Source organism: Sinocyclocheilus rhinocerous, unplaced genomic scaffold (assembly GCF_001515625.1).
Source record: "Sinocyclocheilus rhinocerous isolate Xijiao unplaced genomic scaffold, SAMN03320098_v1.1 scaffold350, whole genome shotgun sequence".
Classification (NCBI taxonomy): domain Eukaryota; kingdom Metazoa; phylum Chordata; class Actinopteri; order Cypriniformes; family Cyprinidae; genus Sinocyclocheilus; species Sinocyclocheilus rhinocerous.
Genome location: NW_015637528.1, coordinates 444,767 through 455,201, shown reverse-complemented (window position 1 = coordinate 455,201; position 10,435 = coordinate 444,767). Strand labels below are relative to the sequence as shown.

The 10,435-nt window shown below is 38.4% G+C and overlaps 1 protein-coding gene across 1 annotated transcript in view; it reads left to right on the top strand.

Moving 5' to 3' along the window:
- LOC107748865 (butyrophilin subfamily 3 member A3-like) overlaps positions 1 to 9,310 on the top strand; it is a 12,204-nt gene extending 2,894 nt beyond the window's left edge. The window contains exons 2-10 of the mRNA XM_016563852.1: positions 1,331 to 1,431; positions 2,047 to 2,145; positions 3,058 to 3,159; positions 5,633 to 5,767; positions 5,954 to 6,091; positions 6,186 to 6,237; positions 6,419 to 6,445; positions 6,554 to 6,580; positions 7,534 to 9,310. Coding sequence (XP_016419338.1) covers positions 1,372 to 1,431; positions 2,047 to 2,145; positions 3,058 to 3,159; positions 5,633 to 5,767; positions 5,954 to 6,091; positions 6,186 to 6,237; positions 6,419 to 6,445; positions 6,554 to 6,580; positions 7,534 to 8,093 — 1,200 coding nt within the window. The 5' untranslated portion in view covers positions 1,331 to 1,371 and the 3' untranslated portion in view covers positions 8,094 to 9,310. The remainder of the gene's footprint in view (positions 1 to 1,330; positions 1,432 to 2,046; positions 2,146 to 3,057; positions 3,160 to 5,632; positions 5,768 to 5,953; positions 6,092 to 6,185; positions 6,238 to 6,418; positions 6,446 to 6,553; positions 6,581 to 7,533) is intronic.
- The last annotated feature ends 1,125 nt before the right edge of the window (positions 9,311 to 10,435 follow it).

The following is a 10,435-nucleotide window of genomic DNA, read 5'->3' as shown; positions in this document are numbered from 1 at the left end:
GCTGCACACATCTGAATATTTGGGTTGAACTGTTCTGGAACAGTGTTGTAAATACAAATTAACCACTGATTTCTAGATTTGTGTCCTCTTTTGGAAGGCCAAACAAAGTAGTTTCGCTTTCACAACGAAACAGCGTCACACACCGCGGCCTTGAGTGAGCGGAGGCCGCGGGGCCTAGAGTGAGCGGAGGCCGGCTTGAGTGAGCGGATATCGTCCTCTTTTGGAAGACCAAACAAAGTATCCTTCACGAAATGGCTGCAGCGTCAACAATACTACAGTGAGGATAAAAGTTACGCCTTCTTTCTTTGCTTGAACATTTGGGCGGCGTTATGCAAATCTTCCCACATAGTGATGTAGATATGTGGGGGCGTGTTAGAACGAGCCGTTTTAGGTAGGTGTGGCTGACTCTTAACTTTTATAAAGAATATCTCTTTGGATTTGAGACTTTAGTGTTTGCAACTTTACAGATCTTCTTTATGCACCAAGAGCTCGTAACACTACACAGAGAAAGGAAAAATTGAAATCGCATCATATGACCCCTTTAAATGCCATTTCTTTTGAAATGTTTGTCATATCACAAAGTGCACTATTTAAACGTGTTTAGAAAAAGTCAAAGTACACTTAAATGGCCTTTTATTTCGTTAATATATTATCTCCAAATATAGTTTGAAAAATATACTTGAAAGATTTTAAGTGCACATTCAGTACAATTAAGCACACTTATTTTTCAGAAGCGTATAGACCATGCAGCCGTATGTTGTATCAACAATGAACTCCTGAAGCTTTGCTTTATTCAGGTCAAGGGTAAGGTGTGACTGTTTTGGCCATATATCTGCTGCTTAGTGTTTAATCTTTATTCTTGTTGTGAAAGTCTACAAACGGTCTGCTGGGTTGACACATTGTTTTTGAAGTTTAAAGTAGGTTTCCCTGTTGAAAAAACCAGCATATGCTGGTTAGGTTTGTTTTGAAGCTGGAATGCTGGTTTGAGCTGGTCCTTTGCTGATTTATGCTGGTCCTTTGCTGGTTTGAGCTGGTCCTTTGCTGGTTTATGCTGGTCATGTGGTCTTAAGCTTAAGCTGGTCAGACCAGTTTATGACCAGCAAAGGACCAGCTTAAACCAGCAAAGGACCAGCATAAACCAGCAAAGGACCAGCTTAAACCAGCAAATGACCAGCTTAAACCAGCTCAAACCAGCATCCCAGCCTCAAAACATACTTAACCAGCATATGCTGGTTTTTTCAACAGGGTTGTGTGTCACTCAGTAAGAAAAACCTTTAAATGACCTTTAGTTTTGACAGAAAACTTTTGTCATTTCCTGTCTTTGCTATAGTTGTTTCCTCTAGTAAAGGATTTCTGTGAGCAGCAGCTACCATGATGCAGTGTCTTCAGTTTCTGGTTGAACCAACCAGGAACATTACGGAGAAGTTTAAGGTACATGTTGGCAATGTGTTCTTCTTACATACAATGACATAAAAACAGAGAAACGTGAACCTGTTGCTTCAAGACATTTGACGTCAGTAGGCAAGCCAGAGTTTGTGTTTTTCTATCCTTTAGTTCAAAAGTGAGATAAAAGGCTCTTTTAGCTGGTCATTGGGACTGATTTCAATAGCTGTGAGCCTTTTGCTGCTCATTAACAGGAGACAACGACACAGGAAATAGAGCATGCATGAGTTGCATTTTAATGAATCACTGTTCTTGTTTGTTTGCCGTAGCCTTCATGAACAACCTTAACTGACAACATGCTGAAATAGTCTCACGTAGCCAAACCTTTGAACTTTCAGAATAAATTCTGGTCCACGTTACAGCTTACTGTCACAAAGAACCGCCCACATGACAGGAAGAGACTTTGTGAATGACATGAGACTGATCACAGTTTGTTTTGTTTTGATGTGTCGATTTCTGTCAACCCAAAATTAATATGTACAGATGGATTCATCTGATGAATTTGTTGTTCTTGTGTTTCATGAGGCAGTCCGTCACTGAGACTAACTTTTTATTTAGCGTTTACTAGGATTCATATAACATTCAATTATTTTATGCGTACAGGAGTTTCGTAAGAAGGTGAAAAATGAGAAGCGAGAACCACTGGATGAGAGCCAGCAGTTCATTGTCAGCCTGGCTAAGGATCTGGGACGTGTCTGTCAGGTACAGCCACTGATAAATGTCTAATACACCAAAAAATCAGCGCTGATGGCTGGATAATCACAGGAATATTCAAAATTTAATTGGCTTCCATTTCATTGAATTTTTAATTGGAATTGATTTGATCTGAAAGATTGATTTGAAAGAGAAATTCAATGATATAGTCACTGAACAAATACTATTGACCAAAAAAAAAAAAAAAACTTTATTTAGCAAAATCCAAATGTACTAGTTTTTCCTAAATTATATTTATGGATATTATAGATTCAATATTACTCAAAAGTATTTCTTTTCCCAAAGGCAAAAATATTCGTACAAAGTAAAAAGTTTTATCATTATGACCCAGCTGTTGGGTTGTTTTGACCCAGTGGTTGGGTTGTTTTGATTATATTTAATTAGTGTGATTTACTTAGGCATAAGCCAAAATATTACTTATATTGTCTTTTTTGTAAATTGTAAATATTTGTTTTTTACAACTTAATGTCACCACAAAATCTAAATTAGCTGTAGTAGAATTTTCACTTAAGATAAAACTAAAAAACATTTTGTTAGTCAAGGTTTAATTTGGTTTACTTACTATAAATAAAGACAGGTTTGAAGGACTTTCATGTTTATTGTTATATCCTTTTAAAATATGCATCAGATTTGAACTTTTTAAATGAAAAATTATTAAAATGCTAAATACATCAATTCAGTTTGAAAGGTTCTGCTTCCTTAAATTTAAATTTGAAATTCAGTTCTGCATCCTATTTGCTACCTAAATTCATATCCAGTAATTGAAGTGAATTAGCAAATAGGAAGCAGAATTGTCTGATTGATTCAGTTCTGACTGGCTCACAGTGCTGATGCAGGGCTGATGCAGACAGAAGCTCATGAGTGTTACATGTGTGTTTTCTTCCCTCCTGGTGGCTGTAGAGGTCAGAGGTGTTGGCGCACATCTCAGAGAGTGAAGATGTGTGGCCCACTCTCACCTGCAGGGCCTTCATTCTGGAGTGGGCATCGCTGCTAGAGAGCAAGGCAAGATACTCATTTATACCTATTATTCATTTACTGTATTTTTTATGCTCCCACTGAAACCAAATTGCTGCAAACGAATGTACTTTTTTGACTCCTTAAAGGGATAGTTCACCCAAAAATGAAAATTACCCCATGATTTACTCACCCTCAAGCCATCCTAGGTGTATATGACTTTCTTCTTTCAGACAAATACAATTGGAGTTATATTTAAAAATGTCCTGGCTCTTCCAAGCTTTATAATGGCAGTGAATGGGTGTTATTTTTCATTAGTTCAAAAGAAGTCCATAAAGTGCATCCATTCATAATAAAAAGTGTCCCACACGGCTCCGAAGAAAAATATCCATATTTAAAACTTTATAAACCGTAATCTCTAGCTTCCGCTAACTGTTGTACGCGCGTTCACGAGAGAGTGGCGTTCCAACAGATGACGTAGCATAAGCTCCGGTGAGAATATGCTAGTGTCGCAAGAACCAAGTTTTGTTTCAGCACAGGGAAACCAGTCTCTTCTTGACTTATATCGAAATCTCCAACATTTTTCTTTACAAATCTCCGTTTTGTACTTCTAATTCGTGAGCGGTGTTTTGTTTTGCTCTCTCCTGCACTTCTGCATTCTTCACTTCTCACCGGAGCTTACGCTATGCCTATTTGCCTACGCTTACAAAAACGCATCGCTTCACTTCAGGAGGCCTTTATTAGCCCCCCAGAGCCATGTAGGACACTTTTTGGACACTCTTTTATGGATAGATGTGCTTTATTGGTCTTCTGTTGGACTATTGAAAAATAACACCCATTCACTGCCATTATAAAGCTTGGAAGAGCCAGGACATTTTTAAATATAACTCTGGTTGTATTTATCTGAAAGAAGAAAGTCATACACACCTAGGATGGCTTGAGGGTGAGTAAATCATGGGCTAATTGTCATTTTTGGGTGAACTATCCCTTTAAAAGTCTGCCTGTGTAGGCAGCTCACTAGCTCCTAAAAAACATTTTGTTAGTCAAGGTTTAATTTGGTTTACTTACTATAAATAAAGACAGGTTTGAAGGACTTTCATGTTTATTGTTATATCCTTTTAAAATATGCATCAGATTTGAACTTTTTAAATGAAAAATTATTAAAATGCTAAATACATCAATTCAGTTTGAAAGGTTCTGCTTCCTTAAATTTAAATTTGAAATTCAGTTCTGCATCCTATTTGCTACCTAAATTCATATCCAGTAATTGAAGTGAATTAGCAAATAGGAAGCAGAATTGTCTGATTGATTCAGTTCTGACTGGCTCACAGTGCTGATGCAGGGCTGATGCAGACAGAAGCTCATGAGTGTTACATGTGTGTTTTCTTCCCTCCTGGTGGCTGTAGAGGTCAGAGGTGTTGGCGCACATCTCAGAGAGTGAAGATGTGTGGCCCACTCTCACCTGCAGGGCCTTCATTCTGGAGTGGGCATCGCTGCTAGAGAGCAAGGCAAGATACTCATTTATACCTATTATTCATTTACTGTATTTTTTATGCTCCCACTGAAACCAAATTGCTGCAAACGAATGTACTTTTTTGACTCCTTAAAGGGATAGTTCACCCAAAAATGAAAATTACCCCATGATTTACTCACCCTCAAGCCATCCTAGGTGTATATGACTTTCTTCTTTCAGACAAATACAATTGGAGTTATATTTAAAAATGTCCTGGCTCTTCCAAGCTTTATAATGGCAGTGAATGGGTGTTATTTTTCATTAGTTCAAAAGAAGTCCATAAAGTGCATCCATTCATAATAAAAAGTGTCCCACACGGCTCCGAAGAAAAATATCCATATTTAAAACTTTATAAACCGTAATCTCTAGCTTCCGCTAACTGTTGTACGCGCGTTCACGAGAGAGTGGCGTTCCAACAGATGACGTAGCATAAGCTCCGGTGAGAATATGCTAGTGTCGCAAGAACCAAGTTTTGTTTCAGCACAGGGAAACCAGTCTCTTCTTGACTTATATCGAAATCTCCAACATTTTTCTTTACAAATCTCCGTTTTGTACTTCTAATTCGTGAGTGGTGTTTTGTTTTGCTCTCTCCTGCACTTCTGCATTCTTCACTTCTCACCGGAGCTTACGCTATGCCTATTTGCCTACGCTTACAAAAACGCATCGCTTCACTTCAGGAGGCCTTTATTAGCCCCCCAGAGCCATGTAGGACACTTTTTGGACACTCTTTTATGGATAGATGTGCTTTATTGGTCTTCTGTTGGACTATTGAAAAATAACACCCATTCACTGCCATTATAAGGCTTGGAAGAGCCAGGACATTTTTAAATATAACTCTGGTTGTATTTATCTGAAAGAAGAAAGTCATACACACCTAGGATGGCTTGAGGGTGAGTAAATCATGGGCTAATTGTCATTTTTGGGTGAACTATCCCTTTAAAAGTCTGCCTGTGTAGGCAGCTCACTAGCTCACCAGAGCTAGAGCGTCACCAAATATTGTCCTAACAGAAAAGACCGATGCTGACTGATGGATGGCCAGAGAGAAGTGACTGGAAGGATCTGGCTCTGAGCAGTGAGCAGGATATGGAGAGCGCCAAGAGAGTTATTCTCACCTGGACCAAAGACCTGAGGGCCCAACCTGAGGTACACACACACACACACACACACATACATACACAAACGCTGGGTTTCTATGTTTTATGGGGACATTACAAATGCTATTATTTTTTGAATATTCATTTTTTTGGGGTGAACATTTCCTTTAATAGTTGCATGCCAGTTATATTGAGTGGCAACACTTGCATCATTTATTCCCCCTTTCCTGTGTAGCAAAGTGTCTGGCCTGGGGAGCAGGTGGTGGCGGTTTTGGATGACTTTGAGAATCACTGGAAAAGAGGTCAGATGGCCACCCTGCTGTCAGCCATGGAGCTGGTGTTCTGGACGCTAATCAGCAAAGAACTAGACAAGGTATGAAGAAAATAACATTACAGGAACTCCAGAGTTGAATTTAGTCGACCAATTACTTTATTGTAACACAAAACTGATTTATTTGTGCGTTTAGGAGAACATTCCCCAAAAGTGGCTTATGTGGAAACAGAGGAGCCAAAAAATAGGTCAGATCATCTCGTCAGTTCCCTGAATATCACTTATCTAAGAAAAAGCTGTTGCAAAACTAGCTGCTTGTGTCTGACAGGTGGTATGGAAATATAATGCATGGTATTAAAACATCTTGCTGACAGCACCTTTATTTTTATATTTTTACCTCAATTCTCTTTTTTTTTGTTTTTGACTTAGGTGCCACCCCTTATATTCCTCACATAGGTGAGTCGTGTGTTAATGCTTCTCTCTTTTTGGACAGTTTTGCAATTGTAGGGTGGATTGAATAATAAGACTGTGAACTTGTGTTAATTATTGCTTTTCTTTATTTAGTGTGGGACTGGATCTGTGATGCAGGAGGTAAGGCGTTTATTTGTTTATTTAATACTGTAAAAACAGTAATATTGTGAAAAATTATTACAATTTAAAATGAGTGATTTCTTTGGGAATATATATTAAAATGTAATTTATTCCTGTGATGCATCGCTCAATTTTCAGCATCATTACTCCAGTCTTCAGTGTCACATGATCCTTCAGAAATCATTCTGATATGCTGATCTGTTGCTCAAGAAATTTATTATTATTATCAGTGTTGAAAACAGTTGTTCTGCTTCATATTTTTGTGGAAAACGTGATACATTTTTCAGGATTCTTTGATGAAATGAAAGTTCAAAAGAACAGCATTTATTTGAAATATGTATCTTTTATCTTTACACTTTTGCGTCATGATACTGTCGTGAACGCGCGTCCACAAGTGACGCAGTAGATGAAAATGTGGAATAAAGTCGTTATTTTTGTTCTCTTTGCGCAAACGTGGTAGTTACCTTGCCGTCTATGGGAGGGTCAGAGAGCCCTTATATTCCATCAAAAATATCTTAATTTGTGTTCCGAAGATGAACGAAGGTCTTACGGGTTTGGAACAACACGAGGTTGAGTTAATGACAGAATTTTCATTTTTGGGTGAACTAACCCTTTAACTGAAAGCTCCCCAAATCCTATTTAATACCAACAAGTAATCCACCATCTTGTTGCAATGCATTATGGGATTACAAGTGTAGCATCACATACAAATATACATACTTGTAAATGTGTGATGTGGATCGAATTTAGTCTAAATTCTAAATAGAGTATAAATAGAATTTTGTCTAAAGATAATATTTTACAAACCATTGGTAGATGCTTTGTGTCGAAAGTGTGGATTTGATGCCTTAAAATGCTGCCTACATAGGCAAACAAATTCGGCATTTTCATTGATTCATAGTTAATAAAACTGATTACACATTAGTCACAGGCCTCCATTCATTCCATCATAGTGGAGGTGACCCTTGACCTGGACACGGCCAATCCTGACCTGCTGATCTCCAAGGATGAGAAGCGCATGCGCTGTGGTTTCGAGCGCAAAGACGTTGCCAACTATCACCAGCGCTTCGACGGTTGGTGGTGTGCGGTGGGAACCGAAGGCTTCGCCTCTGGCCGCCAGTACTGGGAGGTGGATGTGGGAGAAATGGACTGGCGCATCGGTGTAGCCAAAGAGTCCGCCTTGCGTAAGGGCTTCAAGTCTCTGAACACCAACACTGGCTACCTGACCCTGCGGCTGGAGCGCGGCATGGAGCTGAAGGCCCTCACCGTGCCGTTCACCGCCCTGCCTGCCGCCTTGATTCCTCGAAAGGTCGGCGTCTACCTAGACTACAACCAGGGCCAGCTGTCCTTCTACGACGTGGAGAACCGCTCCCACATCTACACCTACAACGAGACATTTGGCGAAAAGCTCTTCCCGCTCTTCGGAACGGTGGAGATCGTGAAAGACCTGGTGATCAGATCCCCTGAGAACAGGAGCCACTGCCTGTGTCCCGGCTTGTGCCTGTGGGGTTGAGACCCAGCCGAATCAAACCGGAGCCCAGTGCTCAATCTCTAGACCAGTGCTTCTCAACTGGGCGCAACCTTAATATGTTACCATTTGTTCTGATAGATTTGCACATAGACGGGGAAAAATGTGAAATGGAAGTATTTAGCGAAGTACTTTTACAATTAAGAGTTTTAAGTCATGAGCCAAACCAACCAGCTATGAGGTGAATCACAACATTACAAACGTAGATTTGCAGTTCTTGGAAAGGATGAAGCATTGTGAATGACTTAATCATCAAATTAATAACAATGGGGAAAAATATGCATATATGCACAAATATTTAAGCAGTTTGAGAGCGTTATGTCATTTGAAGTGCTTTGCGGTTATGGGAGTGCGTGGGCGCTTAACACAATTTGCTTGTTTCAGTTCCTTGATTTCTCTGAAGAATCATGGGTAATGTTGTTTTTCACTGGGTGAGAAACAATCGAAATTCAAAAGACCATTAGAAACCACTCAAGCTTTGAAGACAATCTTCTTCTTCAGCCAAGTTCTGAGAATGTTTCGCTAACGTTCCCATTTAGCATTCAGCAAACATTATGGGAATGTAACTCCTAAATGTTCTCTAAACCAGCTGAAACTATTAACAGTTTGAAAAACTTAGACAAACATCCAACTAAAATGTTTCAGAAAAACGTTCCATGAATAATCTACAAACAATGGTTTTGTGCTAACGTTTTGAGAGCGCTGTTAAAGTCCAGACAACTTTCAGCAAACATTCTATTGATGTTACTTGAAGAATGTTTGTTCATAACTGTGAGAGAACTTTGCCAGAACCTTCTTCAAAGTTCTGAGAACATTCCCTGTTAGCTGGTATGCTAATCATTTTGAGTAATGTAAAGATTTGTGTGTTTGATGCTAGGGACTATTTTTGGCAATACTGTGTTGGTTCACTTGATGTAAACTTTGGGTCCTGAAGCAAAACCAGTTGAGAACCAGTGTTCTAGACCTCATTAGTATTAGATAAACCACCGGGCCATATTAGTTGGTCAGTTCGTAGTGACTGACAGTGATCCATAGCAGTCAAGACCAGGTGGTGTAGGATCTCTCTCAGCTGCTGCTTCTGTCTGCACCTTATTATAATACACTGTTCGCCTGCTCTGTCTGCACTTTCATATTCATTTGTCAAACTCAAATCATGACATGAAAACGCACTTTATGTGAATAATAAATCCAAGTAAGTTCAACCCTGTGTGTTCAAGCTGATTTTTTTTTTCTGTCAAATGCCGCTTGTGTGCTTTATGCAATGATTATGTATTTAGATGCATTATGAGATTCATGTATTCCAGTGCAAATGAGTGTGACATGCTCGGTGATGAATCAAAATGAATAATATGTAATATAATACAATTTAGCAATTCAATTAAATTTATTTTAAAGTTAGATTTTAACGTATTATACCACAAAAATGGACAAGTACATCTTCATATTTTTTCATATATTTATACATTTTATATAAGTGAATAATTTGCAAAGTAAGAGTGAAAAGGTAGCTACACCTCCAGTATGCTGTAGGCAGGATATATTATTGAACTGTTTAAAACTATGAAATAGTTTTTTTTAACAACCAATAAAAGTACAATTATACAACAAAACATAAACTGTTAAAGAAAGAAAGAGCGCAAGAACATTGTTTTCCTTTCTGTCCTAGGCTTCTGAAAATTATTGTAGACTATTTCTAAATATTGTATAGGGGATATCTTCAAAAAACATCATTTATGGATGAAACATTTCTCCAATACAATAATATTACTGATCCGAATATTAAATGAATCAAGGTGTTTTGTTTTCAGATACATAAAGCATTTCAAAATACTGTTGAAATTTGTTGAGGAAAGCCTTTAAATGTCGCTTAAGACGGGAGAATTTGCATTCATGTATTTGAAACTAAAGAAGTAAAATATTTATAAGACAAAACTCAAAAGAACGCAGAATATTTGCTTCACATTAGTGCGCTGCATGACATCATCAGCGTCCCCCGCAAAGTTCAATAAAAGTTCAGCGAATGTTGAGATTGTGGGTTTTTGTTAAATGTGAGCCAAAATCATCACAATTAAAAGAACCAAAGACTTAAACTACTTCAGTCTGTGTGCATTGAATTTATTTAATACACGAGTTTCACAATTTGAGTTGAATTACTGAAATAAATGAACTTTTCCACGACATTCTAATTTATTGAGATGCACCTGTAGTTTATGAGTGCCATTCATCGGACGTTAAAGAAACACTTCGGTTTCGACACTTTTCGATCTCAGCAGCAGGAAGATGCCGTAAAAGCAGTGCTGAAGGGTGAAAATGACACATTTAGACTG